The 19,539-nt window shown below is 35.7% G+C and overlaps 4 protein-coding genes across 7 annotated transcripts; 1 reads left to right on the forward strand and 3 right to left on the reverse strand.

Moving 5' to 3' along the window:
* Positions 1–99: 99 nt before the first annotated feature.
* On the reverse strand, positions 100–2,782 carry LOC125273772 (RING finger protein 223). Its single transcript, XM_048199431.1, has 2 exons — positions 2,503–2,782; positions 100–1,569 (listed from the first exon to the last, which is right to left on the reverse strand). Exon 2 carries the CDS (start codon positions 1,543–1,545, stop codon positions 868–870), a length of 678 nt encoding a protein of 225 aa, XP_048055388.1. The 5' UTR covers positions 1,546–1,569; positions 2,503–2,782; the 3' UTR covers positions 100–867.
* A 1,209-nt stretch (positions 2,783–3,991) lies between these two features.
* On the reverse strand, positions 3,992–8,260 carry lg8h1orf159 (linkage group 8 C1orf159 homolog). 4 transcript variants are annotated; one of them, XM_048199438.1, is made up of 9 exons: positions 8,150–8,217; positions 7,575–7,649; positions 7,323–7,407; positions 7,066–7,152; positions 6,785–6,823; positions 6,401–6,535; positions 6,182–6,207; positions 6,007–6,037; positions 3,992–5,795 (listed from the first exon to the last, which is right to left on the reverse strand). In XM_048199438.1, exons 3-9 carry the CDS (start codon positions 7,360–7,362, stop codon positions 5,683–5,685), a joined length of 471 nt encoding a protein of 156 aa, XP_048055395.1. In that variant the 5' UTR covers positions 7,363–7,407; positions 7,575–7,649; positions 8,150–8,217; the 3' UTR covers positions 3,992–5,682. The 4 variants fall into 4 exon arrangements, with proteins under 4 accessions (XP_048055395.1, XP_048055394.1, XP_048055396.1 ...); XM_048199437.1 differs by lacking the exon at positions 7,575–7,649 and having other exon boundaries at positions 8,150–8,260; XM_048199439.1 differs by lacking the exons at positions 7,575–7,649; positions 8,150–8,217 and adding an exon at positions 7,977–8,125.
* Positions 8,261–10,130: 1,870 nt separating this feature from the next.
* Positions 10,131–13,756, forward strand: LOC125273763 (interactor of HORMAD1 protein 1). The gene is made up of 8 exons (XM_048199422.1): positions 10,131–10,286; positions 10,480–10,552; positions 10,691–10,847; positions 11,079–11,230; positions 11,372–11,420; positions 11,535–11,625; positions 12,508–12,605; positions 12,695–13,756. The coding sequence occupies exons 2-8, from the start codon at positions 10,497–10,499 to the stop codon at positions 13,712–13,714; spliced, it is 1,623 nt and encodes a 540-aa protein (XP_048055379.1). The 5' UTR covers positions 10,131–10,286; positions 10,480–10,496; the 3' UTR covers positions 13,715–13,756.
* Positions 13,757–13,880: 124 nt separating this feature from the next.
* kbtbd12 (kelch repeat and BTB (POZ) domain containing 12) lies at positions 13,881–18,019 on the reverse strand. Its single transcript, XM_048199414.1, has 6 exons — positions 17,861–18,019; positions 16,407–17,596; positions 15,954–16,224; positions 15,605–15,755; positions 14,927–15,124; positions 13,881–14,803 (listed from the first exon to the last, which is right to left on the reverse strand). The coding sequence occupies exons 2-6, from the start codon at positions 17,486–17,488 to the stop codon at positions 14,634–14,636; spliced, it is 1,872 nt and encodes a 623-aa protein (XP_048055371.1). The 5' UTR covers positions 17,489–17,596; positions 17,861–18,019; the 3' UTR covers positions 13,881–14,633.
* Positions 18,020–19,539: the final 1,520 nt, after the last annotated feature.

The raw sequence follows: 19,539 nt of genomic DNA on the forward strand, positions 1-19,539 counted from the left end.
AAGTGTGTGTGTGTGTGTCCTGCATTCTCAGAGGGGCATTCCATTTCACATGTATAAATAGGGTTTCTCCGGGGAGATGCTATGAATCTGTCACTGATCACCTATGCTGCTATTCAATAAAGGGTTAAAGCATTGAACAGTGTGCTGGACGGAAGATCCTTCGCTTTTATGGTTTAAAGGAAGTAACGCTGTGAAAACAAGTTTTTAGGATCAATCTTCACTTATCTATGGTAATAAAAGTCTGACAGGGTCATATAGTGTCATGAAGTATTACTGTAAATATATTTCCAGTTAAAAAAAAAGAGAAGTATATCAAAGACTAAGGAAAAATAAATAGGCAATATTTAATTTGCAATAAATATGTTCATTTAGTTGTTAGATACATTCCATTAAAACTGTTTTATATTTTACAAAAGATTATTGGAAGATTCTTAATACAACCATTTTAACAAGTCATTTAAAATAATTTAAAATAATAACAATTTTGCAAATAAGAGAAAAAATTACAGGCGAATTCTTTTACAGAAAAGCTTTTAAAGGGTGCATGCAGCATTAAAAATGTATAAATCATAAAAAACTGTTTTACCTCAGTGTTTATTTTAAACACAGAAAATAATATCAAATATTTACAGTGGCATTTAGGGAGCTATGTGATATAATAATGATATTTCAAGCAAGAAATATTCAGTTTAAAAAGAAAATATAACTTTAACCAATACAGTTTTAAGGACTATATGAAGCTGTAAATGATGTGTTTGTATCAGCCCATCAGTCATGTTTTAGACTGAAACCAATACTATCTGAATGTCATGAAATTCAAACTGTTTTCGGGTTTGAATTCAAAGTTCTTGTGTGCACCTCTGTGTCTTATGATCCCACTGTAGTTCTGGGAGTGGCAAAAGTAGTTGGAATCTGTGGTGTTTCCCGGAAGCATTCGGACATGGAGCCTGAGATGATAAAGCACTGGAGGGGCCACAGTATAACGAAGCAGACCACAAGGAGCACTATGATGAAGATCATAAGCCTCTTCCAGTTCCCATGAAAACCCAAGAATCGTAGCAGCCTGTGTCCACAACCCTCTCTTCTCTCCTCTCTCCTCGGCATCTCTTCTGCTTTATGCTCACCGATGTCAATGCAGATGCAGTTGGGTATCATTGGGTTCGAGTAGCACAGCCTCTTTCCGTCTAGGAAAACTTTCTCCACTTGTTGCTGGTCGCTTGGAAGTTGACCCAAAACTTCCTGGCTGGTGGCCAGATCTGGAGTACCACGCTCAGGCACGGACGTTGGCTGCCGACAAAGGGGGCAGGTGATCTGGGTGCCTGCCTGCTCCGGTGAAATAGCTACAAAGCGAGCCAGACATTCCAGACAGAAGATGTGTGTACATTCAAGAAGCTTTGGTGTCTTGAAGGTGTTGTCGTATGCGCAAAAGCAGATTGAACATTCCGGACCAGCATCCCAGGCATTGTCCTGGTCGTCAGCAGAGGTCTCGTTTTGGTGCCGTACTGAACCGGTACGTGTTGCTGTGGATACTTCTGCTTCCTCCATTCTGTTGTGTGCTCAGAAGAAAATCTGAAATGCAAAATGAATCCTTCAAGTTATTCATCGGCACCACGATTGCTTAAGATGAAGATGCTGTAGTCCTTAAACTAAAAAAGTGCAACTGTGAATCCATGTATGAGTTAAACTATGGCAAAATAACATGGTGAATAATGCAATTAAACTCGAAATGGATTGCTAATGCACTGCCCAAAGATGAAAATTGTCTTTCTTCATGCTAGATTGTTCTGAAAAACTAATTTGAATTGGATATAAACTTTCCATCCATTTGTATTACACAGTTTTAACATAAACTAATAGACTTAATGTGATGCATATTTGTCATACATTAATGAAACAGGTAAGATTTCTATAAAAAATATGCATTATATCAAGTTTATTAGTTTATGTTAAAACTGTGTAATCCAAATGGATGGAAAGTTTATATGCAATTCAAATACATAAATCATAAATTTAGTCTTAAATGTAAGATTTTTACTTACCATGCTATGTATTTGAACAAATAGGAAAAGAGCAAAATCCTTTTTGAATTTTATAATCCCAAATGGTTACATGGTAAGCTATCCAATATAGCAATTAACAACATGCAAATGTGACTGCTATATGGGCATCATTAATGCAGTTCTGTATATGATAAAGATGATGCTGAGACAAAACATATACAAATATCTAAAAGCCAATCACAAAAGAAATGTGTTTTGAATCCTGTTTCAGACAAGGACTGTCATCATCCATTTGAACAAGCTTTAGGTTAATGACATTTTAAATTTGATGTGAGTCATGATGGACAAGTATATATGTGATGCTGATTAAAGTGTAAAATTATATAATTTTACACTTTAATCAGCATCACAAAAAATGTTATACTGGATGACCAAACATATGGTTAAACCACTGCCCCAACAAAAACCCAACTGCAGAGTGAGAAAAGAAAAAAAGTATTACCTTAAAAGAGGAAGACAGTATTATTCTCTTGTTGATGCTTTCTTCTTTTTCTAAATAGATTCAAATATGGCTGAAAAGTTCCCAAAACAAGTCTTTCAATGCCAGTCTTTCTTCAGACCTATCTGTCTTGGTCTTCCGGTAAAGTATAACTGGCCTCACCTGTTCTTCAGAAGTTTGAATTATACTTCTGAGCTGTGACTCAAGTGAGTTAAACCATAAATCATTACCTTGCTCTTTCTCTCTCTGACTACAACCCCCCCTCCCGCCACACACCAACTGATACACGTACGTGAGCATATTATGGAAAAGCAGGATGGATGACAGAGAAGGAAGTAGGAACTGGTTTTCCGATAGGATTAGGTTTCACTTCGTCATTGAATACTTTAGTTAACGTAAGAATGACAAGGCATATCAGTGACTAGGTTTAACACAAATTTTAAAGCACATCATTTAATTCACAGTGTTGATAATTATTATGATTTTAATAGTTTCATATGGAGAGACAAGTTAGACAGGTGCTGCAACTGCATATTTTGAATCACATATACAAATCATATTGCACATTTTTAACATAAATGTAGAATTTTAATACATTTTGTTGACAAACTACAACATTCTGCAAGTTTACTGTCATCATTCAACTGGTTCCACAAAAACATTGCTTATGGTAACTGATAAGAAATCATGTGTATAACAATAAAGAAATTGGTCGTAAATTTGAACCATATTTAAAGTCACATGACTGTTGTATGGTCAAATTTATTACCTCTGTCTCGTTTGGAGATAAGCAGCTAGGTATAAGGAAAAAATAACTGGGATTAGTTTACATGTGCAACAACAGTCACATGTTTCCACAAATCTCACTGAGGGTGTGTGTACAGGAACTGTTGTGTATATTTTAGAATGTATTGTGCCAACTATTGTTATCTTGAATGCTTTAAATAATCTCTTATGTGTTGTGCAATTGTATCAAACAGTGAGACATGACAAACATCACATAGTGGATTGAGCTAATGGAAAGACAGCTACAGAGTACTTGCTCTATTTTGATCTAGTATCTTAAAAGGAAGTGCTTATAATATTATAGATAAATGGGATCAAAGTCCCCCCATCTGTTTACACAAGGCAAATGTAAACTGCTGACTGGTCACATTCAGACAAGTGGTTTTCGGATCACAATAGTAGTTAAGTTTGATTATGTAGAATTGCTTTTGATACAAGTCCAACCTAATATTCTACCATTTTAATTATTCTACAAATGATAACACAATGATAGTATTTGCCAGTAATTAAACTTCTAAAACAAGAGATTTATGACCACCACTCCCAACCTTACTCTACATCTTCCCAGAACTTCTATATGGAAAATAACTCCTTTATGATTAACACCATGCCGCCACCTGGATTGTTTATTTTGTGCACTGTGGCTCTTTGCTAACTATTAAACCATATTCTGCCATGATGATATAAAGTTAAAAATAAATTCTCATAAATCAAAATATCTTTTATTTCTGTAAACACTGAAATCTTCATCAAACATGATTCAATTTGTGATCAATATACTCCATTAGGACATCAACATACAAAAAAGTTCATCAACAGCATCAATCGAAACATAATTCATATACAAAAATCTACTGACATGCTTTCCAGTTGCTGCACAACAGCCAATAAAATGACATGAGAAATAAGTTGAATTTAAGTGGTTATATTCTAGAATCAGTATGACAGATGTATCCCCATGAAAGCACATCATTTACCATCACCTTAAATAAACATTCCTTACTTTTGCTTAATCCAGCATACTTAAGATTTTAAATTTTACAAAACAATATTCAAAAACCCCTTCCTAAAATGAAGTAGAAAAATCAAAAACAATCTTTTAAATAAACAGAACCATTATTACAAATGAAAAAAAAACTAAAAACAATAAAATATATATAGGCATAGGGGATTATATGGCTTTTTGAAGGCCACTGTTTGCAATAAATGTTTACAAAACAAAGTGAAAAAAAAAAAAAAAAAAAAAAAAAAAAAAAAGTAACTCACTTCTCCAGCCACGCTTTGTCAGTCTCTTTTTTTCAACCAAAAAACAAGATCAGTTTACTAGATAATATATAAGTTCTTTCATACTTTTACATTCTAATTTTGTATTAAATGTACAAAATCAAAAATGGTGACTTCATCCATTAGCACATTCACTTAATGGCACTTTATCTTTTACAGTGGAAAGAAGGAATAAATGGGAACTCAATGTTTTAGGTAACTTCATGTTTGGCAATAGTTTTTCACAACAGTTTTGATTATATATTGTGTCTTAACAGCAAGTTTGCAACCTTAAGGCCTAGCAAATTTGAATGTATCTTCTTTGGTGCAAGCCAGAACCCTTTACGTTGAATATAGTGAGGAATGTGCTATTGTTAAACAGTTGGACATTTCATGCACACTTGTTAGTATAACATGAAAACGCTGTTAACATGGAAACCCAAGCCAAAAGTATTTTCAATGCTCATACAGGGTATTTTCCAGCAAACGTACAGTATATGGCATCAATAAGCACTAATGGAATTTGTTGCGACTGTACAGAATAGGAAATACGATATTTGTGTATACAGGAACCAAACACTTAACCAAATGGTAAATATGCTAATGTCTATTTTTTTTATTATTATTATTATTTAATGAGGTTTGAGGAGTTAGTTGTGTGCAAGTATGACTAACTGCGGAAGTCTTGTTTTGGAGCCTAGTTACAATGTCACAAGATTCAAAAGTACAATATCACACAAAAATACTAGTAATAAATATAAACAGTACAAAATTCATTGAGAAAACAACTCACTTGACTGAATTTTAGCTTAACAATTAAAAAATACTCTAGTAGTGCAACACCTGGTCTCTTAAAAAAAGAAGAAAAAGAAAAAAAGAAACATATTGTGTGAAAAATATATAAATATAAATAAATATCTGGCATCATTGAAAAGAAGATCAAAAAAAAAAAAAAAAAAAAAAGTTTCCAAGATAAAAGCCTACATCAAGATTTGTCACCTCCTCATGTAGCTTACATAACTAAGGAAAGTTTCACCAAAAAAAAAAAAAAAGCTAACAATCCTCTAAGGAAACAGTGCTATGGGACAGATTCATGTCTTGAAAGGGGGTTCACTGATGGCCCTTGGAGTCTGGTCACACATTGTATACCTTGGTTACTGCCCCTGTTGCCATAGTAGCACTGTTGGATGCTGATGATGCTGATGTTGCTGAAGGCCTCTCCCTCCTGACATACCTTGGCTTGCGAACTGCGGACAATAAAAAAAAATTGCAAGAAAAACAAGGTCACATTCATTCTATATATGCTAAACAGAGCATGCTGCTTTTACTACAAGTTGTTATTAATCAGATATTCCAAATAGATGTTTGGCCAATGAAATTTAGCACAGTTGGAACTAGGATACACCACCTCTTTGATTAAATTCAACATACAGATCAAGTAGTTCAAATTTCACATACCTGAAGATGTCGCTTCAGGAATCATGACAGCCTTGGAAGGAAAATAAACAAGTTAGTAGTTCAGTATCCATTGTTAAGCTACAGTAAAATTTCAAAGACAAAGCAGTGTCTGTCTTTGATAACACCAAAGGTTTTTTTAGACAAAAACAAATGGATTTTAAATGGATTATCTTACCGTCTCACTTGGTTGGAATATAAAAGCTGATAAAGGAAAATTGCACAATTTATGAATAAAAGAAACTTGAATAAAAGAAACCCCTAAACACTACCAATAATAATAAATAAATTACAGTTAGGTAAACAAGGTCAACCAAACTATAAACCTTTATCCAAACATAAAAGAAGCTCAAAAAAAACATATAAAACTGATTTACACATTTATGACTTTTTTTACCCTTATTGCGCCCGTAGAAGACACCAGGGAGGCGGTTGGACCGCTTAAGGTAAAAGAATGATGCAACCGAGAGGATGAGCCCCAGGCTGATCAGTAGAGTTCCTAGAAGGACAGAAGCCGCTACACCTGGACCAGCTGCCATTAAAGATATAATGCACAAAGGATGAAATTAAAGTGCTGTACTACAGAGCCCCACATGACATGCAGGAAAAAATATGTATATTGTAGCCACAATTAACAAATCATTCCCATGATTACTAATACGTCAGCACATTTTATTAATTCATCTTCGTACAAATCAATATACAAAAATAAATTAGGTATTAAAGCAAGTTTTTTGTGAGCTGTCCTCATAACTGTTACTAAACAATGGTAGTAACTTACCAATCGTGAAAAATGTTTCTGGAGAGGGACTAGTCCTTGCTAGAGGGGGTGTCGAAAACAACAATGAAGTAAATAAAAAGATAAACAATAATATAATAAATAAAGAGGACATAAGAGTTTAAAAAACAGTGGGTAAACAAATAACTTCATGAGTTAAATGATTCCCAAATTGTATAGCTTTAAACATTTCAACGAAGCATGGTGTGTGAAGGAAAAGCCACATTATAAGCAATCTTTTAGACGGTACAGCTGTTCTGTAATGTCTATGGCACGGCACTTACTATTGTTAAATGAAGTTGAATTCCCCTGATCTGTTGAGTCACAGGACACACAAAAGATTGTACTGTTCTCCTGAACTTGAAGGAGCCCTAGAGGAGGATCCAAAGGCACCATCAATAACAAAATTCCACAGAACTAGTTTCACACACAAAGTATGCATAGAGAATTTGCAGGTTGAATTTTCAAGACACATTCATTTCAATCTCTGTTTTAGTGTTATTGAAAATCTGAAATATGAAAATTAAAATTGGAAACATACCAGGATTACAGTGTGAAATATTTGCACAGGTTTCATTCATTCTTTTTATTCTTTCACAACAGTCATTGGAGTTTTCTAGCAGAGCCTGAAACACATGCAAAACCAAATTACAGATCAAGAATGGAACTGGTCTTAGATTCAGCTTTAGATCGTGTGAATACACTGGTTACTGTCATTCCAATAGTCATGGCTCTCACATACTGAAAGGAGTTGTGTGAAATTATTCCAAAGATTCCTGAAGACAAGCGATACCTTGGTCTCTGGAATTTCTAACACAAAAAGAGCAGCACTGATGATGTAGTAGATCTACTCATGATGAGATTACTCCTTTGAGCTAGATGGAGTCAGTATGCATCTAAAGCCCATTATGTTTATGTTCTGAAAATGCCATAATTGGAGGTCATCCGTTTTCTGTTCAATTTAACATGTCATTTTATATATTTCTATAATAAATGCAGGGGTGTGGCAATATAAAGAATGAGCCATCAAGTATTTCTGAGGACATTTCATTTCACGCCTAGCCCCCTTCCGAGCCGTCTAATTCTACACTGGTGATTCAAATGTCGTTTTTGGTCGCTGGGTGCATATTCTCTAAAGAATGGCATTTTAGCAGCAGTTTTAAAGACATACAGTATGATAAACAAGCTACCTCACCAAACAAGTTCTTCAACCGTCTATTTACTGAGCAGCTGGCTAATTACTGTAGCTTGCTGTGTGGATAACTGATGCCATTATACAAAAGACTCTACAAATAACAGAAGCAATGACTGTTTCGTTTACCGACGACATAAGACATATTTATTATGATAACAAACACGTGAACTTACCTGTGAAACGCAAGTTTTCATATGTCAGAAATCTGTTGACAACGGGAGTTTACTTCCTGATTAATAAACTGCGCTGCCAAAATACAAGTCTTTCACTGTCTGCTATAGCTTTGCTATTACTAAATTCGCTTTTATTAGATCACCATTATAAGAATATTTTTATATTCTTATAATTTTATATTAACTAATTTATGTTCATGTTGTGATGCTAATAGCATTTAGTAAGAAAACACTTACTAATGTACGAAACAGATCAGAACCAGTGTCCTTGTAATATTAAAGGTTTTACTGTATATCTCGTTGGGGAATTAATAATACTTTCTGCTCTTTCAGTATATTTTAGTGATGAAATTAATAAGGACATATTTGAGGTGGAATCTGGGTTGCTGTACATTTTCTAAGCTTTATGGCTTTTATTATGAAGACACAAGCTTAGTAGTTTTTGGTTGCTAGGATACAGTATTTATAATTCACAACAGTATGATTCATGGTGAACCCACTGATCTATATAAATGATCATTTATATAGATCGACAGTGCGATTTAGCAAGAACAGTAACCATAGTGGGATTTGATCGGTGAGAATTTCACAAATCCACAATATTTTTACCGCATGTCGCAACCAGCAGTTATATATATATATATATATATATATATATATATATATATATATATATATATATATATATATATATATATATATATACAGTACAGTCCAAAAGTTTGGAACCACTAAGATTTTTAATGTTTTTAAAAGAAGTTTCGTCTGCTCACCAAGGCTACATTTATTTAATTAAAAATACAGTAAAAAACAGTAATATTGTGAAATATTATTTAAAATAACTGTGTACTATTTAAATATATTTGACAAAGTAATTTATTCCTGTGATGCAAAGCTGAATTTTCAGCATCGTTACTCCAGTCTTCAGTGTCACATGATCCTTCAGAAATCATTCTAATATGCTGATTTGCTGCTCAATAAACATTTATGATTATTTTCAATGTTGAAAACAGTTGTGTACTTTTTTTTTCAGGATTCCTTGATGAATAGAAAGTTCAAAAGAACAGCATTTATCTGAAATACAAAGCTTCTGTAGCATTATACACTACCGTTCAAAAGTTTGGCGGTCAGTAAGAATTTTTATTTTTATTTTTTAAAAAGAAATTAAAGAAATTAATACTTTTATTCAGCAAGGATGCATTAAATCAATCAAAAGTGGCAGTAAAGACATTTAATGTTACAAAAGATTAGATTTCAGATAAACACTGTTCTTTTGAACTTTCTATTCATCAAATAATCCTGAAAAAAAATATTGTACACAAATATTTTGTACAATTGTACACATTAAATGTTTCTTGAGCAGCAGATCAGCATATTAGAATGATTTCTGAAGGATCATGTGACACTGAAGACTGGAGTAATGATGCTGAAAATTCAGCTTTGCCATCACAGGAATAAATTACTTTGTGAAATATATTCAAATAGAAAACAGTTATTTTAAATTGTAATAATATTTCACAATATTACTGTTTTTTACTGTATTTTTAATTAAATAAATGTAGCCTTGGTGAGCAGACGAAACGTCTTTTAAAAACATTAAAAATCTTAGTGGTTCCAAACTTTTGGACTGTACTGTATATATATATATATATATATATATATATATATATATATATATATATATATATATATATATATATTCCCAATAAGTATTTAAATAATGCCACCTAGCGATCCCAATCAATTTAAATCCTTATAATGTGAGTGTAAATAAATGTGTGTGTGTGTGTGTGTGTGTATATATATATATATATATATATATATATATATATATATTTATTTATTTATTTATTTATTTATTTATTTATTTTTTATTTTTTTCCCCCAATAAGTATTTAAATAATGCCACCTAGCGATCCCAATCAGCCTGGCTATGAATACTGTGGAAAAATAGGTGTAAGTGTTTACTGGCTTTATGAACTGTTTGAATCCTGTAGCCCGGGAAAACTGCCGCAGTCTGTCACATGTCACTCTCTGTCACTTACACACATTAAACCGTAACGGTCAGCGCCAACTACCGCCAGAAATTATTTATGTTGCCTCAGAATCATTACTTCATATCAAAAATCATATGCTGGTAAGTCCCATTTCTTTGAAATGAACTAAGCAATTGTAGTATCCGTTAAACAGTTGTTTTCTTGCTAATTTGTCATGAAAACACGTAATGATATGTTTGATGTAATTGATGACGGCAGCCGTCGGGCTCGCGCGTGAACAGACTTTACGCTCGCTCAAATCAATTCTACACTATTTTTAAAATATTTTTTTAGACATTAAAAGCCTGGATATGAAGCCCAATGTCTGGAATATTAAGGAGATGTTGAACATCCCTGCAACTTCTGGGTATGTCTCATGCCTGAATTCTATACTAGAGTAATTGTCTACTATAATTTACACATAACTTACCCAATCATTTACATTGGAAGAGGGCATTATAATCTCGTGTTTATATTGATTTATTCAGAGTTGTGTTTGTTATAGAGGGATAAAATCTGGTAAGGGTCCGGGAACCAGTGACTACTCCAGCCTGACTGACTCTCAGTTTCTGTTGGGCTCTCAAACGTGGCCTGACAATTCACAAGGATTTACTCAGGAGATGAGTGGACAGAGCAGAGGTTCTCAGCATGCCTCACAGGAGGTAAATATCTCAGGCATGAACTATGTATTTTGTTTGGACTGTAGAACATGCCATGTTTTGTCTTGTATAATATGATGAACATATTCTTGATTGTTTTTATTTTTTCTTGGTCCACAAACCTTTCGTAAATGACAATAAATGTGACATGTTGTTGTGAAAGAGACGTGTATAAAATTAACAAATAATATTTTAAGCTTCATATTTATTACAAATTGTCTATATCCTCTACAGATGAAGGAAATGACGGTGTCCAGCAGTTATAGTTCTAAGCCATTTTTGTTTGCCGGTGATGGAAAAATCCTAAACTTCACTGGTGGCAAATCTGTTGGCATGTTGGACAGATTTGAGGAGGAGAAGAGAAAAGCCAAAGAAAAATATGAAAGGTAATTTGATTCCTGCTCAATAAAAAACTATTCTAACTGTACTGTATTGTGTAAATGTCTGTTTTTATGTTCTCTGTTGCAGTTTTCATATAGCTTTGGTTCTGTCCTGACATATTGTTATATAACTTTTTCACTTTTTAGGGAAATTCTCACTAATGGAATTCTACAATTGCAAGAATCTCTGGAAAATGTAAGTATTGCACTAGATACATAGAGGCATAGATACATGTTTAATACATTTAGAATGTTTTCACTGCACATATTCATGGTTTCAATATTACTTTAACCTACCTCTTCATTTTAGACCAAAGAGACTTTATTAAATTCCATTGATGGAAGCAGTGACATTACCAGAAAAGTTTTAGTGGAGAGAATGGATAATTTTTCAAAAACAAGTACGTTCTTCTTTGTAAGCTTTGTTTATTCTTTTAACTGTATACAGATGGTTCTTAACAGTTAGCCCATGCTTAAGACCACAGCATTCCACAGATAACACTACCATTAAAGATAATTATTTATCATATGAGGTTTAAAGGTACACTATGTAACGTTTATTTTTGTTGCGTGTTTTTGTTTTATCCTGATGTGAGAAATGTTGACATGGAGCACGCTAAATCTCAAACCTCTGGGAAATCACAGATTAAAAAAAAAAAAAATGCCTAAAAGAGCAAAGTTTACTGGCAGAAAGAGAACAGACAGAGCTCGAAATAAAACAAGAATCAACATTGGCTTGGCTTTTTGCAGATGGCGAGAACTGGGGGATTAGAAAAGTTGTAAAAGCGTTGAGATCGCGTTTTTATTACTTAACAATGGAGTAAGGTATTTTTCTGAACCGATAAATTGCCATATGTAGCTCTCTAACAGAGTTCATTGTAATTGAGTTCAGTGCATTATCTATTGTGAAGGGTCATTTCATTATATTTGTTGTTGTGCTCTGCTGGAATTTTTTTTAAGGAAGTACGGAGTCTATTAATAGGTATAAGCTACAGTCTTTAGCTAGTCAGCTTGAGATCCTTTCTATTCAAACTGATTATATCTTTTAAGCCTAGTAGTGAATGTTTTATGAGCAGTAGGATAATCTCTCTCTCTTTTTAGTTATGAGAAAGAACCATATTCATCTGCACAGACACAGACCTGAAGCACAACCAAAACAAACAACCGCAAAATCCATGCAGTTTTGTTTTTTTACTGCTAAAGAGTCAAAAGTTACATAGTGTAGCATTATAGCAGCTTTATGCAGCATTGATAGCATTATAATATTATGTTTTCCATTGCAGTTGAAGGTTATTTAAACACTGTAAAAGAGGGTATAACATGTCAATTTGAGACTATGCAGAGCCAAACACAAATAGAAATGGAAGACAGAGAAGTTAAGGTAAGGACTGCACATATAACCTATACAATTGATGTAAAGATATTAACATTGCCATTGTTATTAATACACATTTATTTTCTAATAAATAGAGCAGTCTGGCTGCAAAAGAGTTGAGCTCAAACATGCTTAACCTCCAACGGGATCTGGAACATCTAAAAGTAGAGCGGAGCAAGGAGCAGGGCATGCTGGGAAAAATTCTTTCTCAGCTTACCACTTTGATTTCTATTCAGAAGCCAATAGCAGGACCTAGCTCTGCCAGAATGATTGACAGTGAAGTCCAAACATCACCTGGTCTGTTAGAGAGGTTCTGTGTCATTTCAACTGAGAAACACCAAGAGAGCATGATGATGTGCAACAGGCCTGCCATTTATTCAGGAAAAGAAGTAGAGCAGAACCAGTGTCCACTTACCACACAGAAGACACAAAACAGAAATGTACACGCTCTGCCTGTACAAAAACAGCAGACAGCAGTCACACAGGAGGTATCCCATGATGCTTCACAGAGATTATGGTGCACACAGTTAGTTGAGACCACATCTTTAAGCCCACTTGTGGATACTCAATCCACTGCATCCATAGAGGAGCATGAAAAACATTATGTAGATAGACACCTGGTGCCTGAAAAAACATTGAACAGATTGAGCACTGATGCATTGCCACCACTGAAAGTAACTAGGAGGCGCCAAAAAGCCCTGAATTATAGGGGGAAAAAGAGAGCCTTGGTTCTCCCACAAAGACAACCAGTGAGAAAAAAAGTAGCAGTGACATTTTCAAAGGACAGCCCACAGAATGAAGACTTTCAATGTGAACAAAAAGACAGAGTACCTTTGTCATCTCTTTGTGACAACTGGAAAATGACCAACAAATCTGTTGCAGAGAATCACTTAAAACTACAGCAGCAAGCTACTGTAGCACCAGTCAGTAGGTGTGTAGCTGAACAACCACTAAACCCCTTCAGTTTGTGGTCTGAGGACACAGAGAGTTCCCAAATGATGGCGGAATACAAGATGACTGAGTGGGAAAATGTGGTGCCTGAACCTAAAGCTAGTGTCGTAGTAGGAGAAGGTGGCCTGTGGCAGCTCTTTGACTTTACTAATGACTCAGAATAAAATGCAGAATACCTCCATACTGTATGCTGATTACACTTACATTCTATGTTGAGTTTTTTTAGTAAGAAATCGAAATTGCCTGTGAACATGCAAACCTTGTTCTCTAACCACTTTTCTTGCTATAGACCTTTTCTGTTGCTGTTCTTTGTTGATTCTTTTTTGAACATTTGAACATATGGATGGTATAAGAACTCAAAGACAGTTTGGCAGAATTTACTGCCTCTAAAAGCATTGTTCTAGTTTACTTGTACTATATGACTCTAAAGCAATAACATTCTAGCACATTCTGTAATTCAGACATGTCATGTTCTTTTTCACAAATCATATTCCAGAAGTTTATGAATAATTTGTTTTGGCCTTGCAAATATTTTAGACAACCTCAGTGTAACATCAAAAGGTACATAATCATTTACAAATATATTAAATTTTGTTTGCATTTGGAACATGATACAGATTTAGTGTGGTAAGTTGGACAGATAATTATATGTCTAATAAATTGCATCGACTGCTTAAAGTTACAGTGCATACTGTATTGTGCGATTCCATGCTATACATTTTTACTATGTTAGTGAAGTAAAATCATATTTTAACTCAGTTTCTCGGAGTGTTACTTTATTTGAGCTCTAAATTATGTGAGTTTCTCATTTCCTTTGACACATATCTTAATACATAATACTTACTTTATACATACTTAATCTTAATACGTCAACTATTGGTAATATCTGAAATCCAAAAATGTCAACAACAAAACAAAAAAAATCACTAAAGCACAAAATAGTTTGAAGTAAGAATACATATCTATTTATGAAAGCCATACTCCCTATATCTACATATTTCTGGAAATTCCTCTTCTGTCATGTGAATAATGTAAATTGCATAATTTTTCATGAGAAATCATTTTTTTTTGGAGAGATTGTTGTCATTCCTCTACCAAGTCAGCAGGAGGGGGCATGAGTCCACGAGGGTTCAGATTTGCCACCAAACATACATCGTAACTGTCGTGCATCAGAGCCTGCTTTGCCACCACTGTCCATACATTTTCCCAGGGATCCAACTGCAGGATGTCTTTAGTAATGATATCATGACGATCTTGGGAAAGAGTGGAGTACTTACAATGTTGTCTATTTTGAATGGTCATAGAGGTATGTATGAATTTAACTTTAATTTGAAGGCAAAACTAATTGGACTGATATTAGAGTATTACATATTTACCTGCTCCTTTGTAGTATCCACAGACATAAAGTTTTCCATCAACAACACCAGCATTTGATGCATTGCTGCGAAGTGATAGGAGAGACCATGGTAAAGGAGGACCATCCCTCCAGAAATCACCATCGGGGTTGTAGATCTCTACTACATTAAGACAGTGACGTGACTGGCCGCGATCCACACCTTCACACCCAATCCCACCTGCAGGAGGAGACATTGAAGCTCATTTTACAGTACAGTAGAATCTTTGTAATTGCATGTGTGATACCTAGGTTTTGAGATTCCTTTTTTCTTTGGGGTGAACCATTCACTAGTGGAAACCACATTTAAAATTTAAAAAGAAAAATTATTTTACAGTGTCCTTGTTACACATTACATGTTACAAATTATGCATAATTACATGCAACTAACCCTACAACAAACTTAATCCTAACCATAACCCTATAGTAAGTACATGTTGTTAATTAATATTACTATAATTATTGTTATTAATATAAATATAAAAACTGTAACAAGGACACCTTAAAATAAAGTGTAACCATTATTCTAAGAGAATAACATTAAGTTACACATACGCTACCTTAAGATTTTGTGATTATGTAATCATGACTTCTGTCATATGCTTGTGTTAATAAGTCTTAAATTAATCCACAGGTCTCATTCTGGAAATGTTAATCTCACCTAATACATAGATTTCCCCATTGAGTGCGACTGCACTGCAACGGTATTTTGAATACTTCATAGGGCCAAGTTCACTCCACTTGTTGGTCTCTGGGTCATATTCAAGCAGGCGATTACTCATGCGGTCAGGCTCGTCATCTGTGCGGTATGACTGCCATTCATGAGACATGGCAGAACAGGTGCGTTAGAGGGAAAGAGGGAAGGCAATAAACACAGTTACTGTGTTCCCCTACTTGGTTTTAATTTCCAAATCATAGTTATTTATTGTGTTTGCACCATCCAGTCTCCATTTTCATGACTTTTCTTGTGCAATATAAAGATGACAAATTCCACTATTTTGGTATATTACCTGTGGTGTTCGTCCCCCAAGCACATATAGGCGGCCCTTCATCCGAACTACACTGTGATAGGCGAGGGGCATAGGCAGAGGGGCAGCACTTCGCCATGGCCCACCCTGTAGAGACCAGCGCTCAACACTGTTGGTGATGAGGAACTGGTTCTTCAACTTCATCTGACCCCCAATCAGATACAGGTTGTCTCCCAAAGAGCTCAATGCATAAGAGTCACGATACTCTGCCGAGCTCAAGTGTTTCCAGGATCCTTGGGCTTCCTTGTTGTACCTGAAAAACAGAGCAAATATTAGATTTTTGAACTGTATGTTTTACTGTCTGTAATAATGTGATGCATTTTCTATCATTTTAATTATAGGTGCTCTAATGAACAGATTTGTAGGTTTTTCCTTTATATATTTGATGTTGAAAACATGGATTATTACTGTCATTTTCTCCTGCAGAAGCCTCACATGAAAATCTCGACGTTTCTGTCTTTCTGTCTCGCCATCCTTCTGGCTCCCAGCTCTCCTGCCACAACAATTTCATTCCTCTCAGTTACCATCCCAGCATAGACATATCCAAGCGCATCACCGTATCGTGGGGAGGTGATAAAAAGAGTTCGGCCAGTATTGGGAGCATAACAAAAGCTGCGCTCGGTGTAGCTTCCATAACGTGAGCGTATCCCTCCACCATCATTACCAATGCAGAGCAGGAGGTCCGTGGTCTCCATACCGTAGCGCAACTTCAGTCTGCGGGGTGGAGCATCTGAATCCAAGCTTGCAGTTTCAATTGCCTCTTCCATAATCTGAAGACATTCAGCATCAGCTAGAAGTGCTGTGTTCCGTTTCATCGTCCCCTTCAAGTAATCCACACCCACCAGTGGAAGACGTACTTTCTTTAAGAGCTCTGGGAGGTGCCTGGCCCGGTTCTCTTCCGTTGACCCGACACCTCCTGGACTGTACTTCACCCAGCGCATCACCACATCCAATATGCTCTCTTCCCGTGAAATATTAAGGTCATCTGAGCCCAGTAACACCCCTAACTGGTGTGCCTCCAACTCCAGCACCTCTTCCCCAAGGCACACTTCAGTGAAGTGCTGCCGCAGATAGCGCTGAGCCTGGTCGGCCAACTCCTCTGCCCCTAGATCCCGGGCATAATAATAGATTCCCAGGCAATTGGAAGCATCCATGTTGTCAGTCATGTAGATCTGACAACGACTGAAAACATCATCCATCTGTAGAAGAAAAGCAGCAACAGAGATGCCCTGCACATTGGCTGCAGTGAGTGGAAGTTTGGAGCTGTACATGTATTCTAGCAGAAGGGCCAGGCTTTGGGCTGGCATGTCTCTTAACACCACTTGACGGTTGGTACACTCACGTAGGCCACAGGTGAACATTACACGGAAGTAGGGACTGAAGGCAGAAAGCACCGCACGGTGGCATGGGAAGCTAACACCCTCAGCGATCAGAACCACATCTGTTAGCTGCTCAGCATCCCGCATTCGGTTTAGCTGTTCCAACAGCGCCAAACCGTGCTTGGCTCTCAGATCCATTTCGTTTTTTTTTTTTTTTTTTGTCTTGATAGCTTGAAACTTAGAGAAGCGTTAGCCTTAGCGTAAATACATCCTGGAGGTCCTTAAAAGGATGTCAAGGAACATGCACTGAAAAGAAAAAAAAATTTTTTTAGCAAATGCAGCTAAATTCCAACTTGCTGCAACATGCTAGTGCACACTCAGTAATCCACAGAACTTTAAAGAAAGTTCATTTTGATGCACCAATAATTTTATCTTGCTCTAAAGGTCAGTGCTAAACAGGTCAATGCTCTGACATGTCAACAGAAAGACAGTTATTGTTGTATCAGTCACAGTATTGGCAACAAGCAAAGTCTATTGAATTATATTAGCACATGCATCAATGAATCGTACCAGATCTCTGGCTTCCTGTGGTGTCTGCCTTCAGGCAACAAACCGTCCATTACCCACTTTCGACACAAACACGCTTGCTGCCTTGCGTCTGACAGTAAACACTGGGAGAGGGAGCATGCTCTGTGTACTCAACCTTCCATGGCCATTCCCACTAAGCAACAGTGCTATATATAGACCATGATTTGTCAAACTACTGAAGGAAAAAATGTTCAACAAGTTTTCTTGATCACTGTACATTACTTAATATTACAGCTTGTGAAAGTCTTTTTTATTGCCAATTGACTTTCCAATGCTTATGTGTTAGTTTTTCTCTAATGGAATCTGGGGAAAGGCCCTCAGTACATGAGAGCTGAGGTCAAATTTCACACCGTCATGCTCTTAAAGAGACTACACAATCTATGTGTAAGCATTTGTTCTTTAATGCAGCTTCTTAACAGTTACTTTTGGTGCAATTATGGGTATTTATACCTTAATCACAGGTATTTATTTGTTATCAATTTATTGACGAAGCAAATCCAGAACTAGTATTTTATTCAATTAAATACTTAATATTAAACAATATTAAACTTATATACTCTACATTGTGGGTATTTATACATTGATCACAGATATTGATGAAGCAAATCCAGTACTAGTATTTTAAATAGCCTAAAGGTGCAATTGGTGATTCTCTACAGAAACATTTATTGTTATACTGGTTGAAAATCTCCTCATATCCTGATAGCAATCACTATGTTAAATGGTATATATATATATATATATATATATATATATATATATATATATATATATATATATTGTGTGTGTGTCGTCTGTGGAAGGCGTGGGACCCTAAAATGTTTATCGAACCTTTATATTCGGTCGTATCGTATCGTATAATAATACGATGTCCTACCTGCCTGTCAGCGTATGTTTTTACATGCCCTCGCGCTCGCGCACTCTGTTCACGCAGACATCATCATCAGCGCGTTTCATGCTACGCAGAGTTTATATAAGACCTCAGTCATCATGGAGTACTGCAAACAAACAGCAGCCACCTTTTACTTTAATACCGAACCAAAACATAGAGCTTGTGCTGCGTTCACACCACACCCGTTACGTTCTTACCGGAGCTGTTCACGTCCTCAGACTTGAATTATGCGTTTCCATGTCAACAGAATCAACACCGATATAAATCTGCAGAAGTCAGGTACAAGCTCTCTAAAAGTTGTTTACGTTCATTATTTTTGTAATGTTATGTGCTTTGAGACATGAGGTAGTTTAAGTGGCTAGAGCAGCTGTGTGTGTGTGTGTGTGTGTGTGTGTGCACGTTCAGTGTTTTGGAGGAGGCGTGACTTTGATGGCGATTTGCAGGGAGGGTGGGATCTTATGCTTTCAATGCTTTTCGCTAGCAGGCTAATGTTAGCATTTCCCAGATCTTCTATTGCACCTTTAAAATTAAACAATATTAAACTTATATATTCTATATTATTACTGCAGTGTGCCATGCTTTTTTACAACATGTAAATTCACTCTTTTTGTGGGGATGTAAAGACTTCACACAAACAGATACACTATATTGCCAAAAGTTTTGGGACGCCTGCCTTTACGTGCACATGAACTTTAATGACATCCCATTCTTAATCCGTAGGGTTTAATATGGAGTTGGCCCACCCTTTGTAGCTATAACAGCTTCAACT

This window comes from Megalobrama amblycephala, linkage group LG8 (assembly GCF_018812025.1).
Source record: "Megalobrama amblycephala isolate DHTTF-2021 linkage group LG8, ASM1881202v1, whole genome shotgun sequence".
Classification (NCBI taxonomy): domain Eukaryota; kingdom Metazoa; phylum Chordata; class Actinopteri; order Cypriniformes; family Xenocyprididae; genus Megalobrama; species Megalobrama amblycephala.

Bases quoted from the DNA above. Each gene is read 5' to 3' on its own strand.
- kbtbd12 (XM_048199414.1), bottom strand. From the start codon at position 17,488: ATGGATCTGAGAGCCAAGCACGGTTTGGCGCTGTTGGAACAGCTAAAC. The intron at 16,225-16,406 runs GTGAGGCTTCTG...TCTGTTTTTCAG, and splicing joins AGAAACGTCGAGATTTTCAT to GTACAACAAGGAAGCCCAAG. The intron at 15,125-15,604 runs GTGAGATTAACA...CTCCTCCTGCAG, and splicing joins TGGGGAAATCTATGTATTAG to GTGGGATTGGGTGTGAAGGT.
- lg8h1orf159 (XM_048199437.1), bottom strand. From the start codon at position 8,170: ATGAAAACTTGCGTTTCACAG. The intron at 6,824-7,065 runs GTAAGTGCCGTG...CACCCCCTCTAG, and splicing joins TTCAACTTCATTTAACAATA to CAAGGACTAGTCCCTCTCCA. The intron at 6,208-6,400 runs GTAAAAAAAGTC...TTCCTTTATCAG, and splicing joins CTTCTACGGGCGCAATAAGG to CTTTTATATTCCAACCAAGT.
- LOC125273763 (XM_048199422.1), top strand. From the start codon at position 10,497: ATGAAGCCCAATGTCTGGAATATTAAGGAGATGTTGAACATCCCTGCA. The intron at 10,553-10,690 runs GTATGTCTCATG...TGTTTGTTATAG, and splicing joins AACATCCCTGCAACTTCTGG to AGGGATAAAATCTGGTAAGG. The intron at 11,231-11,371 runs GTAATTTGATTC...TTCACTTTTTAG, and splicing joins GCCAAAGAAAAATATGAAAG to GGAAATTCTCACTAATGGAA.
- LOC125273772 (XM_048199431.1), bottom strand. From the start codon at position 1,545: ATGGAGGAAGCAGAAGTATCCACAGCAACACGTACCGGTTCAGTACGG.